Source organism: Gouania willdenowi, chromosome 6, assembly GCF_900634775.1.
Source record: "Gouania willdenowi chromosome 6, fGouWil2.1, whole genome shotgun sequence".
Taxonomy (NCBI): Eukaryota; Metazoa; Chordata; class Actinopteri; order Blenniiformes; family Gobiesocidae; genus Gouania; species Gouania willdenowi.
Window position 1 is genome coordinate 11,084,646 of NC_041049.1, and position 23,069 is coordinate 11,107,714.

Below are 23,069 nucleotides of genomic sequence, written 5' to 3' on the forward strand. Positions count from 1 at the left end.
ATATTAGTAATGAGCAGAAAATACCTTTTTAATTTCTGATTTGGTGAAGTTGCGACTCAATCGGGGTGAAAATGTTCTACCGTAGCAACAGGTTTGATATGTTGATATGAATTTATACTAGGGGTGTGTATTGCCTGGCATCTGGCAATACGATTTGTATCCCGATACATACAGTAGGTCACGATACGATACAACATATCCCGATATTAAAGTGTAAGGTGATTATTGTGATTTTTTTTAAATATATGACTTGAGAAACAACTAATCTGTAAATGTGTACACCTTCATGAGAACATTATGTACGAAATATATTTTATTGGCATATTTTACACTCAAAATATTGGCTTTAACATGCCATGTGCCAACAACTTAAAATAAAAAAATTACTTACAATCTGCTTGTGGCTTTTAAACCAAACTTTGACTTTAGTGCAACTTAACTAAGGTATATGCCTAGAACAACAAATAAATGCAGAAAGTTAGTACTTTCTTTTTAGATTATTTTTTGAAAAAACACACGCTGGTTGACCAGCTGGGATTTTTTAATTTATTTTTTAATTAAAAAAAATCTATATGGATGCATTTTGAATCGATTCGAGAATCGCGCAACGTAATATTGCGATATATGGTCGAATCAATTTTTTTCAACATCCCTAATTTATACATTAGACCTGATGAATGTTAGACAATTTAATTGTTCGTAAGATGTTAAAATATTGCTCAAAAATGTTATTCAATTGAGACATTTGTATTTACAGCATTAATACTGCCTGTTTCAATGTTGTCACTTCTATTTGTGTGTTTTCTTACATTTTTCCACTTTCGTCTGTATTTTTCCACAGCTGTCGAGGGTTCCTGTGGAGGCTTGTGGTCAGTACTCGACCTGCAGTGACTGCCTTGGATCAGGAGATCCTCACTGTGGTTGGTGTGTGCTGCACAACATGTAAGTGCAACTTACAATACTTATATATTACACACATATGCACACACACACACACACTGTGGATGGAACGGACAGGTCACATTTATCTGACCTTTACATCGGTTACTTTGATTGTACAGAAAATTGATCAGTGCTGCAGACACTCTGAGACGAGACGCCTCCATATTTACTTCCTGTAAACACAGGACATGCTGCGTGGTCATGTGTTACCATAGGAACCCCCCTGTGCATGCCGGTCACTTCAGGGTCATATTCAGTTTATTATCTAAACCAGTGGTTCCCAAACTTCTCACAGTCCCGTACCCCTGCAGCCATCTACCTCCTACTGCTGCACACTTAAAAAGCAATCGTGTAATGTCATATACATTGGAACCCTAGGGTTAGGGTTAGGGTACGTTTTCAGGGAAGAAAGCCACCCCTTGAACGGCAAAAAATCTATGTTCTTGGCTCATATCTTCTTTTCTGAAAACATTTCTGATGTGTGCATTAGGGTACAGAATACAGCCTTGGTTCTGGTGTTAGAACCATTATGGTATAGCACTTAGCGTCCATGAGCTAGCCTAAAAAAAGTCCCTTTCAGACATTTAGCATTGAGATGACTTTGTTGTAAATTGCGCTACACAAATAAAGTTGAATTGAATAGTTGAATTGAATTTGACCTGAAGCCATGTACCCCCTTCTCCTGCACACTTAAAAACATAATAATGTGATGTCATATGCAATGTATCCCTACAGTGACATTTGTCTCTGAATTGTACCACTCCTGTTGAGAAATAACATATAATAATCTGTAAGCACACAATAAAACATCTTATTCAGAATTATCACTTGATTTATTAAATTAATTAGCCTACTGGCATTTTCAGTGAGAAACTATCTATTTTATTTTAAGGGGAAAAATCTACCAAAAATGTGTTCATTGAACATATATACCAGTAATACAACAAATTCATCTTTATATTTGCATCTTTTTTTAACGAGATGTTTTTCTGTCAACGCAAGAGGATCGTCTTACAAATGCTAATGTGTAATTAATCTAGCGATTATTTTTTTGATGCATCGATTAATCTAACGAGTCATTTTTCCAGTTCGATTCGATTCGACTCGATTCGATTATTGATTATCTCCTCATTAATCCACTAAAAGTAATTTATAGATGTTGATTTACGTATCTATGAAGAGAAACAAAAAACGTGAATTCCTTAACATTGCAATATATGTTTATTGCTCTTCAACTCAAAATTCCAAAAGTCAGAGGTAGCATTCAAATAAACTTTCCTTTCACCTTAAGAATACATAATTTAATTTACAAATCAGGACGGATTGTATGTAAATGTGGTATGTAAATGTCTTCTTTCATCGCGTGAGTGCGTAAGCGCGTGTGCAGCTGCTGCTGATGTTTCGGCGGGTGCTTCGTCCTTGTCCCGTTGACGCGCTGCCGTCCAGTCACACCCGGGATAAAGAACGAGGGTGACGGGGAACAGCTACCTTCGACGAACGAGTGCATGTCTTCATTGCCTTGCACTTTTGAAACTCGGAGGAACCACTCGCGTTAGTTATTCTTCGGTCCCGGCATCTTTATTTTGGTCGAAGACGAAAAACGACGCATCGACGCGCACATTTTGCGGCAACGTATTTTTTGCGTCGACGCGTTGTCCCGGCCGTACTGGCAATGCATGTAGGCCAAAATGCTGTTGTCGTGTAAATGCGCCACCAAATCGTGTTTGTTGCGTTTCCACTAGAAAACGTTCTCGTGTAAATGGGGCCCGAGTTTCTAATGTTGTGTTTTATTTATTTATATATTTTCACATAATCCCTATGACAATTTGTGTACCCCTGGGGGTACCTGACTGATAGAAGTTGCATTTAATGCATAATAACAATTTATGAAAAAGAAAATCCAAATTGTGCATTAAGACCTGCTGTCTGATGTAGCCTCAGTAATTAGGAGCCATTGAATACACCTGGGCTCATCACCTTCACCTGTTAGTAATTAGTAGCTGAGACTTAATTAGGACGAACTCCTGTTCAACTTTGTTAAATTCTACCATTCGACGCTTTCAGTCGGCCCTCTGTGTTTGTGTTGTTGGGATATTGTAGTGTGTTTTTCTGAGTTCATTTAGTCTAATCAGTTATAGAAGCTCAAAAAAGGAGTAGGCTAAAGCTAGAGGGCTTATATACGCCAACCCCATAATCAATGTAATAAACATTTACATTTCCTGGTGATACAGCACAATACGGTCTGTATCCAAGATAAGAAATCAGAACAGCATATTAGAATCCAGAGATTAAAAACTTCAAAACAGCATCAAGACAACAAAATGTACATATGGATTACGACTACTAATCCTCTTTGAGTTTGACATCACATAGACATCAGACAAAATTTCATCCTCAGTTTCCCATTTACAAACTATTGATGAAAGAAAAGAAAACTGTACACTCGTGATCACCTTCTGTGATCAAGCAACGTAATAATATCCATAACCAGGTGCATGCACAGCTTCTGCATCATGCGCCTGTTTACGCAGCAATAGGAGGATATTAAGTCAATTTTCCATAGACGGACACACACACACACACCCCGCTCGGTGTGTTTAAAGACGTTATTCTAGTGATGCACCGAAATTCCGGCCACCAAAAAATTTTGGCTGAGAATGGCTCAAAAGTACAATTTCAGTTTAACTAATTTATTCTTTGAAGCATCAATATTAATTTTTACAATTGCAATGTTGTCATTTTAGTGAGGTTAGTACACATTCAGAGCCATAAATGCAATGAGACTAAATTATTTGCTAAATTATTTATTTCAGTGTTTCGGTTTTTGGCCTTGGTTTTTTCATTTTCGGTTTTGGCCAAGAATTTTCATTTCGGTGCACCCCTACTTTATTCCCTTTTCTCCTTTGAATGTTATTTCCCTTAATTCCTTTTTTAGAGGCAGTTTTGTACCTTGGTTTAGTTTGAATTATTTTATTTTGTCCAGTGCAGTTGCTTCCAGCCAACGCTCAGATTGGCTTCCAATGACAAAGCCTTTTTTCCAGCATTACGCTCACATCCATCACCAAGTGTAACCTCTGGCAATGTTTATCAGACCAAATAAACCAGAGCAGTGACGCTGCTGGGTTCTGCTAAAAGGCACCACTCAATGCAAAAAAAAAAAAGGGCGACAGCTTTGATTTCCTGAAAGCTTGACGGGGATTTCAGTGATAATCTTGTGAACACCACTCACGTTTCCCTACTAACCAGTTGTCTGCCTCACACACAGGCTCCTCTCTTTACCTTTAAGGACCGTGTCAATCACACTTCTCTGCAAATGCAGGACTACACACATGGATACGCACAAACATCTCAGCTGCTATCAGATCCTTGTCCCTCTAGATAGAAATGGGAGATAGTGCTTGCTAGGGCCAAGGAAGATTTCCCACTCCACCGCAAATTGAAAATCGGTTTCTTTCACTGCCTCGAGGCAGAGTACCACTGTGTGTGTGAGCAAGTGAGACTGAGTACATTTAGCACCTTTATCCCTTCTGGCACTGAAAAGGGCAGAGGAAGGGCAGAGGAACAGCCTGACTATGAGAGGAAAACAGTGATGACCAGACGGGGAGGGAATAGATGACCACAACAGCCACATGAGGGACATGCATTTTACAGGAAGCTGTGCATTCTATATTATAGACAGCAGTCCTCTGAATGCAAGGTTTATGCTTCAAACCAGGGTTGGGGTCAATTATAATTGATAATGACTTACAATTATGGCATAGTTATAATTAAGGTCCGAAGTCCCAGAACGGGACAAAGGAACCCATTGGAATTGCTTTTATTCACTATTATTATTCCTCACCGCGACAAATCCAAGATTTGACCCCCTGAACATTTTTCTTTAGCATTTTATGTATACGTAGAAGTGCAAACATAATAATGTTGAAATTACTCATTTTCCCACATAAAATATGTTGCTGTTCTTATGATATTTATGCACTCTTGTTTTATTATTCTATTGTGTTGCACTTGTACTTTTACCACAACTCTGTACAGCACTTTGTGATTTTATCTACAAAAAGCGCTTTATAAATAAACTACTTACTTACTTGAGATCAAATTGCTCCGTATTTGGCCCCTGAACTAAATAGTAGCGCATTGACATTTAATAGTATGAAAAGATAGAGTATGCGAGAAATACCCAGATTTTATAACAGGACCTTTTTTAAGTATGACACACTAGTCATACTCAACCACCCCATGATGCATTGCAAGCGTACATTTAGGGATTGTAAAATCGTGCTGAGACCGGCTTCAAGGTAAAAATCAAACATCTCCTTTTCAAAACAAAAGCATCTCTTCTTGTCTTCCATTAGTTTTTTACGCTTCTGTAAATGGGGCTCTTGTTTGAGGTTAACCGAAAGTAGTAAATGGTGGACAAGATCGGAATCTCCAAAATGTCGGAATGAATTGCGTATACGCAGGTTTCATGGATCAAATGAGCTCTTGTTGATATTCTACTTTGTCACTTTCTCGCTTAAAATGCTTTCAGAACTTTTAAAGGTGGCGAATCAACGAAGATATTTAGCATCAATGTGCTACGAGTTTTTGTTGCAATCTCTTCACAATCTCTTTGTTGTGGTCCTTCAGTTGTGTCTTTGTTCGCTGAGTTAAGGTCTACCTTTTTGTGGCCGTAACAGTTCAAAAGGCAAATTGAGAAACTTGGAAGTGTACTTCAGTTGGAACGGTCATCATCCTAATCATAGTAGTCATTGAGTTTGTAGTGTATAGTACGTTAGTGTGGATACAACACTATAGAGGGACATTGGCACCAGATTGGAGAACCTCTACTCTTGTTTGGCTCAAAGAAACACATTTCAGTCCCAAAGACATTAAACACAAGGGCAGACACTCTTAGACTGAAGTCCTTCGTGTCAACTTGCCAAAACAAGAATAGAAGCTTGAAAGGTCTGAATCCTGCCCAAAATACCACTTAGGTCGATATCAGATATCTGAGTGTTTGACCACTTAAAGTCAAAAACAGACATGACTCCTTGAACCTGCTATTAAAAGTTCTGTTCATCCTGCAGACATTCAGTCTGGGCATCTTGGGTTGAGTTGTTTTCCTTTGATTTTCTTTTTATGTCAATGTGGCCCAATTGCCTTTGTGTATCAAAATAATAAATGCAGAAATGCCCTAAATCAAGCATACCGTCGAAGTTATAAATTGAAGAAATATAGGCATCCAGTGGGTTCATCTACTTTAAACATCCTACTATTATACAATAAATCTCTGTATATGTCTACAGGCATGGCCTCCGCACACTGCAGTCATAAATATTCTGCATTAATATGTCATAAATTCCCTACAGGTCACTTCTACCTGCTCTCTTGGGACAGATAATAAAATAATTAGTTGTTTGAACATAAAACCTTGCACACAGATGACACAGCTGTAGAAATGGTGATTTGATGGCCCCCAAAGCAAACTGCCCGCTCTGATGAAATGGATGTGTGCATAACGTCCCCACTCCTTCCCTTCTGCCCACTTCATTTAATGACAGTCATGTGAGGTCAGCGCAAGTGCAAAGCCATTAACGGGCCTGATTCACCGGCTGATCGAAGACGACCCAGCAGACTTTCAAAGAGCCCGCACGGAAACTAGATTCTGGCAAGGAAAACAATCAGCTTGTCATATCTCAATCACGAGCCAGTTTTTTGGGTTTGATGGCCTGTTTTTAAACTTTCCTTTCTGAATTTAACAAGAGTCAAAAGCCTCACATTTGCATAAAGATTTGAATTCCACGGTCAAATTACCGCTACCTTTATCTGCTAACGAATAGGTCCTTTATAAACCTTTATCGTTGATTTAATAAACAAAGGGTCTGGTCAAGGGTATGACTGGGACGTGGCAATGCAATACGTCTGCCCTTGACCAGAAAGTATTTGGCATGCAACGTGGCGCGTGCGCACCTGCGCTAAGGTCCTTCTAACATATGCAGAATGTGCTGAACTGTTTGATATTCAGGCGACAGAAAGCCTCAGTAATTTCTTCTCACCTTTATTGGAATAACATCATGCATAATAAATGAGTACCGTAGTTGATGTTCAAGGAGTTGAATCCGTGTACTCTTTCTTATTTGGTTATTCTGTTTCAAAACCAAATTAAAATAACAAATAAACAGTGTGGTTATTTTGTTTTACTAATTTAGAACCAAAACAGAAATACAGAAAAATCAAAAACCAGACGAGCAGCATTTTTCTGTTTTAAAATTGAAATCTTGTTCTGTTTGTGTGATATTTGGATATTAATGGAGAAACTAGGATGAGAGCTTTATGTTTTAATCTCACCACACAGAGGGGACCCACAGATGAGGGTGGACTTTTACTCCTGGACAAAAAAAGTTAATCTAGTGAATAGAAACATTATTAATACATAAATAAAAAACAAAAAAATGGCGGTTACAAAAAGCACACACGATATGTGATGAAAGAACCCGAGGTGGGTTAATGACTCTACTGGTGCTCCTCGTTTCTTGTGATCAACTTGTGTGTGTGTTTGACGGCTGCCATTTGTGCGTCACGGAATTAAAAAGTGCAAAAAAATATTTTTACTGCCCTCAAATAAGCTGTGGAATTGTTTTTGTAATAGCCTCAAATTGTAAAACATTTATTGTTCCTCACACTCTCTCACTCGATAGTCACCAGTTTATTTGGACGTAACACCGCGAAACAAAAATGTAACCGTGAGTAGCTTTTTACGAGCTTAAAACATCCACAGACTGCATGAAAACAGGAGCAGGAGCAGAAAACTGCTGAAAGGAATCCTAAACGGTTCTGTTGTTTGCGGAGACCTGGGGAGGGAAACCAGATACAGTGGACTTCAGCTCTGGTCCTGTCCTCTCTGACTGTATGTGAGGTGATTAAGATATTGCTCTAATTTCCCCCTAAATATCCAAATATCTCACAAACACAAGATGATTTCATTTTAAAACAGAAAAACGCTGCTTATCTGGTGTTTGATTTTTCAGTCAGTAAAACAAAATAACAGCAGTTTATTTGCTGTTTGGATTTGGATTTAAAAGAGAATAACTAAAGAACAAATAGCACATGGATTGAGTTGTCTTTCCAGGATTAAATGAGTCATTATTGATGCATTTTCTGTGTAAACACAAGCAACACCTCTGTTCTCTTTTTTCTCTTTGCTCCATTTCCGTTTTGTTTTGGGAACGGTTGGGTGCAGACAGACTAATGGACGAGCAACCGTTCACCGACGTTATTGTTCCAGATTGTTGTGTTCCAATGAACCTTGAAATCACCTCACTGTTCCGAGAAAAAAAAAGCTAAATTGCAAGCAACGCACTAGCTTCTACTCCCTCTCCTTCACCATCAGCGGTGCCTTTATTTACTATATTGGCGAGAGGAGCTGTTAGAGGGAACAGCCACGCTAGACGAGAAAGACAATCAATATTATAGGAGAGGAAATCAACAGGAGTGGATGGTGCACCTGAGTGAGTGTATTTGTGTCACAGCGCTCTTATCGTCCTTGACAGGTACAGAGCATTCATTTAGAAAGGCAAGTGTCCCCCAATAATCCCTCACCGGTTGACTTTGAATTTACTGGATTTGTATTGGACGGGCGCTTTTATATATATTTTATCAACACGTTGTCCTTTTTGCTGCTTATATATTGAGCTGGTGAGAGGATTTGAGGGCTACTTTCCCTCCCTGTGGTGAGGCCTGACATGATTCATGAAACCCTGGAGCCTCACCTGTCAAGTCAACTTTTTACCCTCCTTTGCTCCATTTTCTCAACTCTATGACATATGCTAATGCCTGTCTCTCAACAGCAGGCACGAGGAGGGATTCTCACTGAAATGTTCTTTCTTTTAGTGGTTGCACGAAAACAAACGGTTGTAGGGAGATAGATTGGAGGAGTGAACAATACATCAAGTTGTGCATTATTTGGTAGCATTCAATATTAGATATTCTTTGAACTCATCAACAGTCTTTCAACATAAAATTGCCAATGTTTACATGAGAGCTTGAATTCCCTTTAATTCAGAAAAAGTGTTAAATCCTTTTTAAACTCACCTTGTACACACTTAATTCTGAATGAAAATGGTAATTCTGAATTAAACTTAATAATTAAATATATACTTAATTATTATTAATTATAGTTATAATATAGTTATTATACTTATTAATATATATTGTGTTAAATATATACTTCTGTTCTTTCCTTGTTTTGCACCTCTACTTATGCTGTCTTGGCTGATTTGTCGTTTTTTGTCGTTTTGTTTGGAATTTATTTATTTATATATTTTTTCAATCTGACTCTGGGACATGTACAATTCCATTTGACTTGTTCTTTTAAACTTGTACATATGGAAACAAACTATATTTTATTCTATTCTCTTCTAAATTCGTAATAGGTGGCTGGTTTATTTTTAAGATTGGACAAGAATGAAAACATTCTTGTCCAATCAGAACCCTTCCCATCCCCCAGACTTAAAGTGGAATTGAATAAAGCCGGATAAACTGGCTTTCCATGTAAACCTCTATTCGGAATGACTATTTCCATGTAAAAACAAAGCAGGACACTAATTTTCCAAATTAAAAAAACATCATGTAACCGTGTATGTAGTAATCCATTATAAAGACTACTGAAAAACCTTGCTTTATGTAACCTCCCATAATTCCAGTCTCTCAGTTGTCACTTATGCATGTCATTAACTAGGTTGTCAAGCATGCGTCGTGCATGACAGCCAGATAGATTGGAAGCCGCATTCAGGGGAGCATCCTTGTCAAAACGAACGTCTTCACATTTGACGTTGATGTTAAGAACATCTTTGAGTTGCTTTGTCATGTCGGTGTCATTTTAGAACAAACGTGGCTAATGTTGCAGTATCTAAATCCAGCTCAGTCCAAATTCTGCAGCAACAGTACTGACCAAGACCAGAAGAATAGCACTTATTACCCCTATTTGAAGATAAAATTGCATTGGTTGCCTGTTCGTTTTCGCATTGATTTTGAAATAGTTTTTACCCTCGGCCTTCGTCTGTCCGTCCGTCTGTCTGTCTGTCTGTGTGTGTGTGTGTGTGTGTGTGTAGAGTGGTGTAGGTCTTTTAATGCAATACCCACCAACCATTCTCACACCAAAACATTGGTACTAATGGGAGGATTTCAGGTGGACCATTGATACTTTGCTGTACGGTGACATTCACTCGGCTTTAGATTAGTGCTAACATTTTTACGATTTAATAATTTTTTGGGGGAAAAAATGACATTTTTTGTCTATTTTTGGACTCTGATATTTTATGTAGGTGTGAATCTGAATTCATGACCCAGCAACAATTCATGCATCAAAACATTGGTACTAATATGGGGATTCTGGGTAATGAAGAAAACTTTCCAGTCGGTCGATTTTTGGTGAAAAAAGTAGGAAAGGAGGTGAGGCATTGATGCCTTGCTCTAAGGTGACGTTCACTCAGGGCTCTTGATTAGTGGCAACATTTTTTATCTTTGTGTTTGTCACAGAAACTACTATGTAATAAAATTCTATTCATAAACAGGTGAGTAATCATATTCAATCATGTTTTATTCCCCTACCGGTATTATAAATGTAGTGGATGAACCATTTCCAAGTGCTTAGTTTGGTCACAATAAATCAATATAAATAATGTTTTGTGACAGTTAATATTTTGAGTATTTTTCAAATGTCAGGCTGAGGGTTTTCAAGTGCGGGCACGTTATGTTATTAGTTAATGAAGCACTACGTCAGTGATGGTTTTAGTTTATGAAGACGGACCTTCAGATCTTCTGGTGCTGCTGTTTTAGATGTTCCAAAGAGCAAAATTAAAAAGTTTGGATACTTCACCTTCAGTTTTTATGCTTCAAGATAAAACAGCCTGCCTGGGGATCTGAGAGGGAGGTGCTGACAATATTACGAGTTTTAGACGCAAGCTAAAAACCCCTTTATTCAGTCTGGCTTTGATGGAGTGCTTAACTTTTAATGTTTTTATGCTAATTTGAATGCTTTATATTCAAAAAGTTATGTTTTATATCTCTGACTATTTCTTATTTGTCATCTTTTTAGACATTTTATTAAATTACTTCTGTGTGTATTAGTCTCTAATCTTTTTTTTTTTTTTTTAATGTAATCATTTTTAACTTTTGTCAGTCACGTTAGCAAAATTCTGTGTTTTTAGTGATTTTAGTTTACAATTGAATTTGTAAGAAAGGTGCTATGCAAAACAAAAGTTTGATTTAATTTGATCTTTACTTTATTAATGGTCTGTCACATCTCAATATCTGCTTTTAGCAATGATAGCAGTAATAATCTCATTATATTTTCATTAAAAACCCTTTCTATCTCTGACTAACAGTGCAATGATGGATTATCTTATGTACATATACGAGTAAATACTCAATACACATAGCCATTTACTGTTTGAATTCGGTTATACACAATACAAAAATTGTGAAATGACATCACAATTCACACATCTGTGTGAATTCTAGTGTTAGGATTTAACTGTAAAATGACAACGTTTCAATATTTAGAAACATTTCTGCCTTTCTATGTTTTCATAGAACAAGCCTTTGGACCAACAAACATTTGTGATGTTAAGCCAATTTGCACGGGATTAATTTTGCCTAGGGACCCCATGTAATAAATAAATGACCCCCCAACGTCTGCTTTTTATGTGGAGCATTAGCACGGGATAACTGAAGCCTGAGATTTTGCTGAAATTTACGGACATCTGAAAATGTGAAACAGTGAGTGAGTTGATATTAAAACAACTTTGCAGGCTTTTGACCACAGCTGGGTGCTGTGTTACTGCTAGCGCTAGCCAGCTGTATTAAATAGAAGGCTACAAACAGAAAAAAAAAAAAAAAAGATTCTTACCGCACAGTGCGAAGCACAACGTGATCTACCATTTGTTTCTCTTTTTGTTGCCGTACGTTACGGGCCGATAAGGTTTTGCTGGCCCGGGATTTTACTTTACAAATTACTGACATGGCCGATTCGCACGGGATTAACATCACAGACATTTTCCGCAATTATTACAAATCGCATGTGGTCCCTAGGTAAAACTAATCCTGTGCTAATAGGACTTTAGGCAAACTTTAACTGTAACCATTTAAGATTTTGTATATTGAATAAAAAAAAAAAAAAATGTTTTTATCTGCATCAGAAAACAAATTCTAACTTTTTTTTCAAACATTTTTCAAATATTGTTTCACTACAGTAAACAACATGTATGTAGCATAACGGTGGAGTCTCCTTTGCTAATCAGAATCAGAACACTCATATAACACCTTTTTACAAGTGTAATGAAAGGAGACATATAGATTTAAGAAGCATACATAGTATAAGTAATGCTAAACGCTTCATTTCTCCTCAGTTTTTTAGTTTTTCCAAGACGTTTTTTAGATCCTATCAAACAGTAACGTTGTCGAAGAGAGAAGCTAATTAGCAGATGTGGTGAATGTAGCTTCATTCCTTCTCTCTCCTTTCTGTTCCACCACTACCTGTCGCTGTGCTCACTGCCATTGGTTACCATAGTGACCTCATTGCTGTGGAATTCCACACGTGTGCTAATTAAACACCAGTGCAACAATTAGCATGTTGCTATAGCACCAGCGTGGTTACGGTGACCACCGGCCTCTGCCTGGTGATGCCCGTGTGAGAAAGCATCACATCTAACAATAAAACAGCTAATCACTATATTAGTTGCTAAGCTAATTAGAGGTAACGCGCTTTGATGTGTTTTTAACAACACAAGGGGAGTTTTGTATGAAACTAATCGCATAAAGTCACATCAGTTTTTCCCACTGCAAAAAATACTTCTAAATGGGTGTATGGAAGAGCAAGTGTGACAAGGACAGTTATAGATAAAATAATGCAAACTGTCACATTTTAATTACTTAGTATGTGTTAGATAATTATGTGGATATTTGTTTAGTATATATACATATATAATACATATTTATATGGATATTTATCAGGTGGTATACAATGGTTCTATACAGTATATGTATATGGATATTTAAGTAGTGTATTTTTATGCAGTATTATACGCTTATATGGACATTTATGTAGTGTAGGTCAGTGGTTCCCAAACAGGGGTACATATAGGTACAGGGGCACATTGCAGGGGATACTCAGAAACATTTCAAAATAATTGGGAAATGACAGTAATTAGCTACATTTTACATAGGACACCTTATTTAGTTGCTATTGAAGTAACCACAGAAAGGTTGCATGGTATTAAAAGAATAAAAAATAAATGAATAATAAAAATTCCGCTTTAAATTCCACTCATTATTTTAAATTTGTGAACCAGTGAGAGCAGTTCGGGGTTTAGGAGAGCCCGTTGTTCCACAAATTAAAAGAAAAAGCATATGAAATTGTGGAAAGGTATGATAAGAAGAGGGGGTACACATCATTTAACAAAAATGCAAAGGGGGGAAATGGGATATATATATATATATATATATATATATATATATATATATATATATATATATATATATATATATGGATATTTGTGTATATAAATTATTAACAATGATAATTAAACTAAGAAAGTGTTAAAAATGATTTGTTGATAAGTCAGGATCACTTTAGTCAAATTGTTTATTAGCATGCAGTTTAGATTTGGCGGTAAGGCTCTGTTCTGGGAACTCTCTAGTACAGATAAGCTCTTCCATGAGCTAGATGGAAAGGCATAAGCAGAGAGAGCGGTCAGCAGGACCCCCTGGATCAGAAGCACAGACGTTAAATGGCAACAGGAGACACTGTTTAATCAGACAGAAGAGGAGAAGCTGGGGTGGTGGTGGGCTGTGAGGCGTTTGTGGACGAAGCATGCAGAAGTACGTGTGTTGAAGTGGTTTAAATACAGCGTTAAGCATGGAACATGATCAGCTGGATGATTAATCTGAGTGTGTGCTGTCTTTAGTACAGTATATAATACTTGCTTCAACCTTCTCTTAAAGTTGAAAATATTCAAAGTTAGACTTCTGTTCTATTCCCCTTGGGACATTGTCTCCCTCCAGTGTATGGACAACTAGTTTCACCCTCCACCTTTGGGTGGGTGGGTGGGGGGGGCGCAAAGGGAAACAAGGGTAAGAGGTGACAGGGGCATCAGGATGGAACGGCGTATTGCACAACCCACTCTCCTCTCAACTGTCACCATGATAGTGAGAACACACACGCACTCACGCACACACACACGCACACATTATACCCTGTACAAACATCCACACACACACACTATCATACCTCACCACAAAGCCAGACAGATAAATCTGTTTAATATAGAGAGTCTGGCCTAATGGAATCCTCAGGGGAGAAGCCGCGTCATTTATGCTAGATAAACAGTCTAATAACACTTTCACACCACGGCACCAATGATGCTCCGGCCAGAGGTGGTTTACAGTATTTGTTAGCATATGTGAGTGTACGGCTGCATCCTAATAGTTCCTCCTATCTCCTTTCCTATCCACTTTCCCATAACCCCGTGGATGACGTCACAGAGTTAAGAAAAGGTGTTAGGAAAAGGTAATCACGTTTGTTTTGACAATCAGACGCACTTCAACTAGGTGGCGTAATAATCCAGTGTTGGTGTTAGTGACGTCTGCCGTGGTAAAAAAAACTCCAAATTTCCAAAATTGGACTACTAAAAGAGCATTTATAACACTTTCTGCTGATATAATCTAAAAAATCACAAGGTTTGAATGTAAAATTACTCCAAAAACACACAAGACGACAACAGAAATAAGCAAAAATAAATCAGCAAATATACACAAAATGTCTTCAAATAACACAAAGAATTATAGGAAAAATGACAAAAAAAAATCCACAAAATGATGGAGAAAATTCACAAGACAACAGAAATATGCAAAAATAACAAAATCTATAAACTTACTACAAAGAATCCACAAGATGTGTAAAAATATACAAAATGACAACAGAAATCCACAAAACAGCAGCAAATATACACCAAATTTCTTCAATTAACACGCAGTTACAGGAAAAAACACAACAGGACAAGAAAAATCCACAAAATGACTTTAAAATACACAAGATAACAAAAATACACAAAAAATAAAAACATGACAACATAAATATACAGAATATCAGCAGATGTAGACCAAATTTCTTCAAATAACACAAAGATTTACAGGAAAAATCCCAAAAATAACAATAAAAATCCACAAAATTACGCAAAAAAATACACGAGATGACAACAGACATGCACAAAAATAGCAAAATGTAAAAGTGACAACAAAAACATTACTTCAAATATAACGTAAAGAATTACAGGAAAAAGCACAAAAGGAAATGAAAAATCCACAAAATAACTCATAAATAAGGAAAAACAAAAATAACAAAAATTACAACAAAAATACACAAAACATCAGCAAATATACACAACATTTCTTCAAATAACACAAAGAATTACAGGAAAAATTGACAAAAGTACGCAGACAATACACAAGACAACAACAGAAATACACAAAGATTACAAAATGTACTAAGTGACAATATTACACAAAACAACTGCAAATACACACAAAACTACTTTCAATATAAAATACAGAATTACAGGAAAAACACAAAATCACAAGAAAAATCCACAAAATGATAAAGTACAACATAAATACACAAAACATCAGCAGATATACACAACATTTCTTCAAATAACATGCAGAATTACAGGAAAAAACTGAAAAATGACAAGAATAATTCACAAAATTACATAGAAAACCCACAAGACAACAACAGAAATACACAAAACTTCATCAAATATACGCAAATCACTTCAATCAACAAATAGAATTAGAGAAAAATCCACAAAAAGACTTCAGAAATACGACATGGCCTTTCCATGACCTTTTAGATGGCAGTGTTCACCTTTTCCAGGAGCGAGTCGTTACAGACAGAAACAAGGACAGCGTGACGGTTGGATGAGCATAATCTTTTTCATTCTTTCTTTTTTCAAGAAACCAAATTGCGGAATAATTACCTCCACCAAGCGCGAAGTGCAGAGCGGAAGGTTATGTTTTACCCTGCATTTGTCTGTCTGTCTGTCTGTCTGCCTTTTTGTGAGATAACTTGAAAGGTTATGAATGGATTTGGATGAAATTTTCAGGAAATGTTGATAATTGAACAAAGAGCAGGTGATTCAATTTCGGTGACGTTCTGGATTACAAAAAATAGGAAAATAGGGCCTGTTCCTTTAAGCGCGGTGGCTCATGGGTAATGTAGTACTGGTCGGGAAGTCCATTGTGTGTATGTCCCGCCTGGTACTCGTGCTGTACTTGGTGGAGGTCTGTGCACTCTGAGTGCTCCAGTTAGGTTATGTTTCATAATGAAGAAAGAAAAAATACAAATACAAAAATAAATCATGTTATTTCAAGACTTAAATGTTTGAACATTGAACATGTTTTTAAACTCGATACTCTCGGCTTATCGTGTACTTTTAAAGACATTATTTGAAATGATCATCACACACTGTGTAAGTTTTTAGTTTGGCCATACTTTGTATAACTGCAAGTTAACTGGTCAGTGAGGCGTACATCCACCAGGCGGTAAATCTGCTTTCTAGAAGCATTTAGGAGATAGTTTAATGGTATATGGCGTTATACCAGTACAAACTCAGCTGTAGTGTTACTGCCTAATTTTCCGCTCAGCTGGTATTCCTGTCATTCGTAGTGTGCAAAAGGAATGGCTACGAGATTTCTACACCTGAAGGCAGTCACACATGATTTTTGTGTCTTCAGGTATGTGTGTGTGCGCGTTTGGCGCGCGTGTGTTTGTGTGTGTGCACGTGTTCTGAAGAATCGAGGTCATGGCCATTGGGCAGAGTAATGACTCTTTCAGCACCCCCTTCATGTGGATTTCTGCTCCATGGTTCAACATTCTTAATGATAAGCGCTCTCCTGTGTGCGTAGGTGCACGCGTATGTGCATGCATTTACGTAGGGGGGTGTGTGTGTGTGTGTGTGTGTGTGTGTGTGTGTGTGTGTTAGTTGTGCCATCGCTGAATGTGTGTCTTGTACGTAGTATGTGTAATGCAACATTAAAGGTGCAAGGAGGGAATGAAACGTATACAATTTAGAATAAAGGCTAACAAATAAACACTTTTAAAATCAGGAGCTTTATATATTTAAAAAAAAAAAAAAAAACTCTTCCTAACCCACCGCGGGCGGTCTCTCTTTTTTCTCCAAGCTAGGGTCCTCTACCAGAGGCCTGGGAGCTTGAGGGTTCTGTGCAGTATCTTTGCTGTTCCTAGAACTGCACTTTTCTGGACCAAGATGTCTGATGTCTTTACTGGGATCTACTGTAGCCACTCTTCCAGTTTGGCAGTCACTGTCCCGAGTGCCCCGATGACCACGGGCACCACTGATGCCTTCACCCTCCAGGTTTTCTCCAACTCTTCTCTGAGCCCCTGGTATTTTTCTAGTTTTTCATGTTCCTTTTTCCTGATGTATTGCTATGTCGACCACAACGGCTTTCTTCTGCTCTTTGTCCACCACCACAATGTCTGGTTGGTTCACCATTACCATTCTGTCCGTCTGTATCTGGAAGTCCCACAGGATCTTAGCTCGGTCATTCTCTACCACCTTTGGAGGTGTTTCCCACTTTGACCTTAGGGTTTACAGCCCATACTCTGCACAGATGTTCCTGTACACTATCCCAGCCACTTGGTTATGGCGCTCCATGTAAGCTTTCCCTGCCAGCATCTTACACCCTGCAGTTATGTGCTGGATTGTCTCACCTGGGGTCTTGTCTGGTGTGGTAGATCTGGGCCTCTATTGCTCTGGTGCTCAAGGCCTGCTCCTGTGCAGCCATGATGAGTGCCTCTGTGCTGTCCTTCAGTCCAGCTCTGTCTAGACATTGGTACGATTTCCTTCAGTTATGTTTCAGTGGTACATCCCATGTAGGGGCTTGTCCTCCCATGACGTAACCTCCAGCACCTCATCTTCTGTTCCCTATTGTCTGAGACATTCACTAAGCAAGTCATCTGTTGGAGCCTTGTCCTTGATGTACTTATGGATCTTGGATGTTTCATCCTGGATAGTGGCTCTCACACTCACTAGTCCTCGGCCTCCTTCCTTACGGCTAGCGTACAGTCTCAGGGTGCTGGATTTGGGGTGGAACCCTCCGTGCATGGTTAGGAGCTTTTGTGTATTAACATCTGTGGTCTGTATCTCATCCTTTGGCCAGCTTACTATTCCTGCAGGGTATCTGATTACTGGCAGAACGTAGCTGTTTATTGCCCGGGCCTTGTTCTTCCCATTGAGCTGGCTTCTTAGGACCTGCCGTACTCGTTGGAGGTATTTGGCTGTAGCTTCTTTCCTTATTACCTCTTCGAGGTTGCCATTTGCTTGTGAGATTCCGAGGTACTTGTAACTGTCCTCAATGTCTGCTATTGTTCCTTCTGGGAGTGAGACCCCTTCTGTGTGGACTACCATCCCTCTCTTAGTCACCATCCGACCACACTTCTCTAGTCAGAATGACATCCCAATGTCTGCACTGTATATCCGGGTGGTATGGATCAGTGAGTCGATGTCTCGCTCATTCTTAGCGTACAGCTTGATGTCATCCATGTAGAGGAGGTGACTGATGGTGGCCCCGTTCCTGAGTCGGTATCCATAGCCAGTCTTGTTGATTATTTGGCTGAGGGGGTTCAGGCCTATGCAGAACAGCAGTGGGGACAGGGCGTCCCCTTGGTATATGCCACATTTGATGGAAACTTGTGCAAGTGGTTTGCCTTTGGCCTCAAGGGTGGTTTTCCACAACCTCATCGAGTTTGCAATGAAGGCTCTTAGAGTCATGTTTATGTTGTATAGCTCCAAGCATTCAGTGATCCAAGTATGTGGCATTGAGTCGTAGGCTTTCTTGTAATCAATCCAGGCAGTGCTCAGGTTAGTGTTTCGGGTTCTGCAGTCTCTAGCGACTGTTCTGTCAACCAGGAGCTGGTGTTTGGCACCTCTGGTATTTTTACCGATTCCCTTCTGAGCTGTGCTCATGTATTGATCCATGTGCCCGCTTATCTTAGCCGCTATAATGCCAGACATATATATATATATATATATCTTTGATATATGAGGAAAAATTATATATAGACAAAGTACACAGAAAATCAATATCAAAGACAATGAAAATATTGAACAAAATATTAATTGAAAATCAAAAAATAAATACTAAATTAAAACATATTAAACAATTTGCATGTGTTGATCACATGATCGTGTGTTATCAAATTTAGTTATCTTAAGTTACTTTTTGTAGCCTTTCAAATACATTAACTAAAAAAAAAAATCTTCTTTATATAACATGATGTTCATGTAAACTAAGATAAGAATTTAAAGATGCAAGATACTGTTTTATTTCTTGATGTCAATTTATTTTATTTTATTTCGAACAGTTTTTAAGTTTCAATTTACATTACATTTACACAGCATTATTTTATATAATATTTACCTGTATATAATTTAATACACTGTATTGTCTTTATTGAGAAGGTATTTTTTCAGCTCCAGGAGGACTTTAATCCAGGTGAGATGAGGCAAAATGGCTCCTTTGAGAGTAAAGGTTGCAGACCCCTGCCCTAAACCTATATTTAGGTCACAAAATATACATATTTCTCCATAGAAATAACAGGTTATGGCTACTTTTAATGTGATGCCCCACTGGATGTGTTCCGTAAATAAACATCATCTGTGTACAATAGGAAAACCTTTTTGACTTTTTTAATTTAAACAACAGCACATATCAGTTTTTTTTATATCTGTGCCTTGTGCTATTTATTAGCGTATAGAAGATTTGTATCTTTTGATGCATATGGGAGTATGACTTACTACCACCAGCACTAACCAACTTTAAAGTGGTTTTCTTGTTTTTTCTAATGCATTTTCTAAGTGATGCTATGCTGTATGAGCTTTTTTTTTTCTTTCCGTTTCTTGTTAGGGTCCTTAAAAGGTTTAGCAGGGTATTAAAAAGTGGCAAGGGCAAGCTGTACTTCAGCTATTGTAAGAACATAAAAGCTTTTCATTCCCACTTCGCCTTACAGTAGATGTGTGTTTCACCTGAAGTCTCACATGGCCACAAGCCCCAGCAACCTTTCTGTGTATGCTCTCTAACAAGATACATGTGGCAAAATCATCTCCACTCTTTCTAAAAATGATAAATCTTGCAATCGTTTGTTTTATTTTTCTATTAGTTTAGTAGTTTACACCCTACGAAGAATTGGTTTTGGTAGGATGGGGCAAAAAGATTAACGATGCAAAAACGTGTGCCAATTTAAAAACAAACAATTTAACACGTTCAGAATTAAACTAAAAGCAGAAGAACTGAGATTTTTTGGGAAAAGATGATATATATACACATATATACATAATGGTGCACTTTGCAGTGAGTAATAATGAGTAGGCACAATACGCTGCGATTTTCTGTAGTAAATGTTTTCTAATATTTTGAATAGTTTGTTACTCTTTGTTGCATTTTTTAATAACTGTTTTCACACAGTATTTAAAATAGTATTGGCAGCAACTATTGCATGCAGCCTCATGCAATTTTCTGTAGTAAATGTTTTCTAATATTTTGATTAGGTTGCAATTCTATATTGCATTTCTTTATATATGTTTTCATAGTTTTTCAGAATTAGTGTTGGCAGCAACTATTGCCTCATGCAATTTTCTGTAGTAAATGTTTTTCAATATTTTGAATAGGTTGCAACTCTTTATTGCATTTCTTAATAACTGTTTTCACACAGTTTTTTTTCAGAATTAGTATTGGCAGCAACTATTGCACGCAGCCTCATCAGCAACAGCTGCCAAAGCCAAAAACGCATCTTCCCTCTCCCCGCGCTCTCTAATTGTGTCACCTTATCAAAGGCTGAGGGAGACAAGAGTGCCGATTAGTTTTCATTCAGGGCCCTTTAATCCTTTCAGCGCGCTCTCTTATAATGTGTCAGTGCCAGTCAGTCAAGCTCTGCACAACAGTAATGTTTACCAGCCAAATCGATAGATGTTGGACGTCTGATTTCGACGCAAAGCGACAGACTCGCTCAGGCAGTTAGTACTCGTTTTTTTTTATTATTTTTTTTTTTTTATCTTAAATGTTTTTAGAAGGGTGAGTGTTTTACATATTAAAACTTGTGTGTGCATTTATCGTAATTGAAAGCAAGTATCCAGTGTTTTGATAATGCTTTTCTTCTCTCAACTGTTTCTTTGTTTTTTTGTGTGGCAAAAGGCTCAGACTAAATTGAGATCTTGTAGTAATCCTACAAATAATTGACTCAGTATGGAAAAGTGTGTGCTCTGTCTCCTTGCCACGTACCAGCACATAGATTTCAGTTGTATTTCTGTTGTTATCTCAGTGAGGGAATGTCAAGTTTGGATAAAATAAAAATGCAAACCACAGGAGACAGTTGGTTAGATTTATCCAACGGCAAAACCCAACACAGTAGCCCAGTCACCACAGCAGTCTAAGCCAAAAGGCATCGTTGATATTTTGCATCATGCACCATGTGTATGCAGGTGATGTCACATTTTAACTGAAGAAATATTCTGTTTGCTGTTGTACTCTGACTCCCACTGTGAACGTAGTTCCTCTGAGCTCATTGAGACATCCCTCTACAAAGAGAGTTTGTCCTTGGATAGATGGACGGATGAGTCATAAAAGTGTCAGCTGAGATACAATATCGTTGTTGTCAACTTCAGTTCACAGGTTTATCATCCAACCTGTTGACTTTTTTTCAGGCTATGACAAAACTATGACCTTTGGAAGAAGGTAATATGTGGCCCGCCTCCTTCCATTATGTTGAAAAACAATGCAATGTAGCAAAACTGAAGGTCCGAGGCACTCTTGAGTTGTAAAAATCCTTTATTTAAAACAGGGATGTCATGTCAACGCATTTCAACTCACTGGGGCTGCGTCCAAATAGTCCCTCCTAGCTCCTTTCCTTAACCCCCGGAAGTATTTAAGTGGTGGCCATGATAGCGAGCATTCAAATTCTCTTTAAGCTAAGGAAACAAGGCTCACTGCTTCCTTTATAACCTCCTTTAGCCTAGGAAACACTGATGCATCCTTTACCAAAGGAGACAAAATAATGCTGACCCACAATTAATTGCGGCGACAACATTTAAAGGGACGTGCACACCAGAGCACAACTCACGAAGACTGAAAAGGGATCGAGATCATGTAAGTTACCAATATGCCTTTAACAACACGTTAAATAATTTAAAACCCATATCTTATGATATGTGAGACATATTATCAGATTATAACTGACATAAAACACACACACTGTCATTCAAGAAAAAGGGATTAGAGATATGTTTAGCCACATTATGTTTTATTCAACAAAACTCATATTTCTGAGTGTGAGCAACTATTCTCAATGTGACATTCTTTTAGTTTCACTTTTGTTCCTAAGGTTAGATTTCGGGTTTTGGCTAACCCTAACCTTATATCCAATAAACAAATAAAACATGTGTCTGTTCACTTTGGAAACAAAAACAAAACAAAAACGAATTATAGCATAAACTCACTACACCAGTAATGTTGTGTCTTTATTTGTTCTAAAGCTTCTAATGTTCGTCATACAGATCTTTGGCATTTGAGAAAGAATGTTAGTTTCTCTTCTGAAAAGACAGAAATAATACATATTTCATTTTCATACAGTGCTACAGTTTATGGTGGTATAACATCTTCAATGAGAATCCATTATCAGTTCCCAGTCAAGCCGTGCCAAGTCTTGTAGTTGAGCTCATTCATTCTTGCTGCCTCTTTCTGTTTCCTTGCCTCTTAACTGTATTGAGGTGAACCATAAATGTTTGCCGATAACAAAAGCAAGCCATTAAATGTTTAGGTTATAGTATTATGACTCATAAATTTCACACGGCGTGTACCCTTCACACATTTAAACTACCAAACACGTTACAAGTTGTAAGATCGACTTTAACGGGTCTTTCAAATGTCAAAAAGCTGACCTAAGTAAATGTCAATCATCGATTTTATTGATTTACTTTCCTGAATAGACATATCGGTGCCATCTCCTAGAGCAGACATAGGCCACTGTCGGTCCGGGGGCCCTTGGTCTAATTTTGGGTGGCCCTCAAAACAAA

General features: G+C 37.8%; 1 protein-coding gene across 2 annotated transcripts in view; it reads left to right on the forward strand.

The window, feature by feature from the left end:
* The window catches only part of plxna4 (plexin A4), a 336,809-nt gene that overhangs the window by 206,002 nt on the left and 107,738 nt on the right, over nt 1-23,069 (forward strand). For both annotated transcript variants that reach the window (XM_028449042.1, XM_028449043.1), the window contains exon 5: nt 842-942. In XM_028449042.1, coding sequence (XP_028304843.1) covers nt 842-942 — 101 coding nt within the window. The remainder of the gene's footprint in view (nt 1-841; nt 943-23,069) is intronic.